The following is a 1,086-nucleotide window of genomic DNA, read 5'->3' as shown; positions in this document are numbered from 1 at the left end:
CCGAATTAATTCAACTTTTACTATGTGGACGCTGCCTCTAGCTCCCGAGACTTGGACACGAAGTCCGTGAACTCCCCGTTGGCCCCTGGAATGATGCCTCTGTCAAGATAATTGATTAGATTTGTTACAATCAAAAGAACCATGATCGCTTTCTCATTTATTTCGACACGAACCATGGTAGTCAGGACGATCGCGCTCGGCTACATTAGTATTTAATAATTGGGAAATCGCATTTACGGCAGTACAATATGTTTCCGTCCACTTGGCCTTTCGTATCTCCCAGCGGCGAGCTGGGAGAGGACCACCACAACCAGCAGCTTTATTTAGCTGGATGATGGTAGGTGGTCTAAACTCACTAAACCCGTTACCGGAAACATATTGTACTGCCGCAAATGCAATTTCCGTCCACTTGGCCTTTCGTATCTCCCACTAGCCTGAGCTAAAGGAAGCAAACCAGACGTATTTCTCCAGCGCCGACCAGCCCCGCCGACGCCGTGCGGCAGCTGTCGGACGACCTGAGCCAGATCTCGGCCGGCACGTTCGGCATGCAGTACGTCCACACCGCGGCGACCTACTCGATGGCCATGCTCGACGAGCTCAACAACGCGCCCGAGCTGCCCAAACTCGAACCCGGCCACCGTCATCTCGCCGCCGCTCAACGGCTTGCGGTCCTGCGGTCCCAGGGTGCTCCGTAATAGGCGAAGTGGAATGTTGTGGGCATAGAATGATCCTCTCCACTCTCCCCAGTTGGGGTGGTAAGAACCCTTTTCAACTCGGCTGTAGTGGGGATCTTACCCCCGTCCGCTGTGTTCATGTCTTGTACAATAGTTTGCAGAAGCGTGTCGAGCTCTGCGCCTGCCGGGGGGGCCTGCCTGCGCGCTTCGCGCCACTCATTCCCGTGTCAATGCTTCCGTGTGCACCGCTCGAGCGACGACAACCATTTAATTTTCGGCGGGGGGAAGGGCACGCACAACTCGTCCTTAATGCTATAGGATTCTCTACCAAGAATTTACCAGGTCCTCTTTATTACATAGGGAACGACCGCTGTAACTTGNGCCGACGCTGCTACTTGCGCCGACCGTTCAC

The 1,086-nt window shown here is 54.3% G+C and overlaps 1 protein-coding gene across 1 annotated transcript in view; it reads left to right on the top strand.

Annotated features, from left to right (window-relative positions):
• Positions 1-119: 119 nt before the first annotated feature.
• Positions 120-1,086, top strand: part of AURANDRAFT_69138 (hypothetical protein) — a gene marked incomplete at both ends in the record, with an annotated part of 3,461 nt that continues 2,494 nt past the window's right edge. Inside the window, 3 exons of the mRNA XM_009044890.1 lie at positions 120-208; positions 243-337; positions 434-550. Coding sequence (XP_009043138.1) covers positions 120-208; positions 243-337; positions 434-550 — 301 coding nt within the window. The remainder of the gene's footprint in view (positions 209-242; positions 338-433; positions 551-1,086) is intronic.

This window comes from Aureococcus anophagefferens (genome assembly GCF_000186865.1).
Source record: "Aureococcus anophagefferens unplaced genomic scaffold AURANscaffold_985, whole genome shotgun sequence".
Classification (NCBI taxonomy): domain Eukaryota; class Pelagophyceae; order Pelagomonadales; family Pelagomonadaceae; genus Aureococcus; species Aureococcus anophagefferens.
The sequence above is the reverse complement of the archived record's forward strand: the minus strand, read 5'-3'. Positions and strand labels throughout refer to the sequence as shown.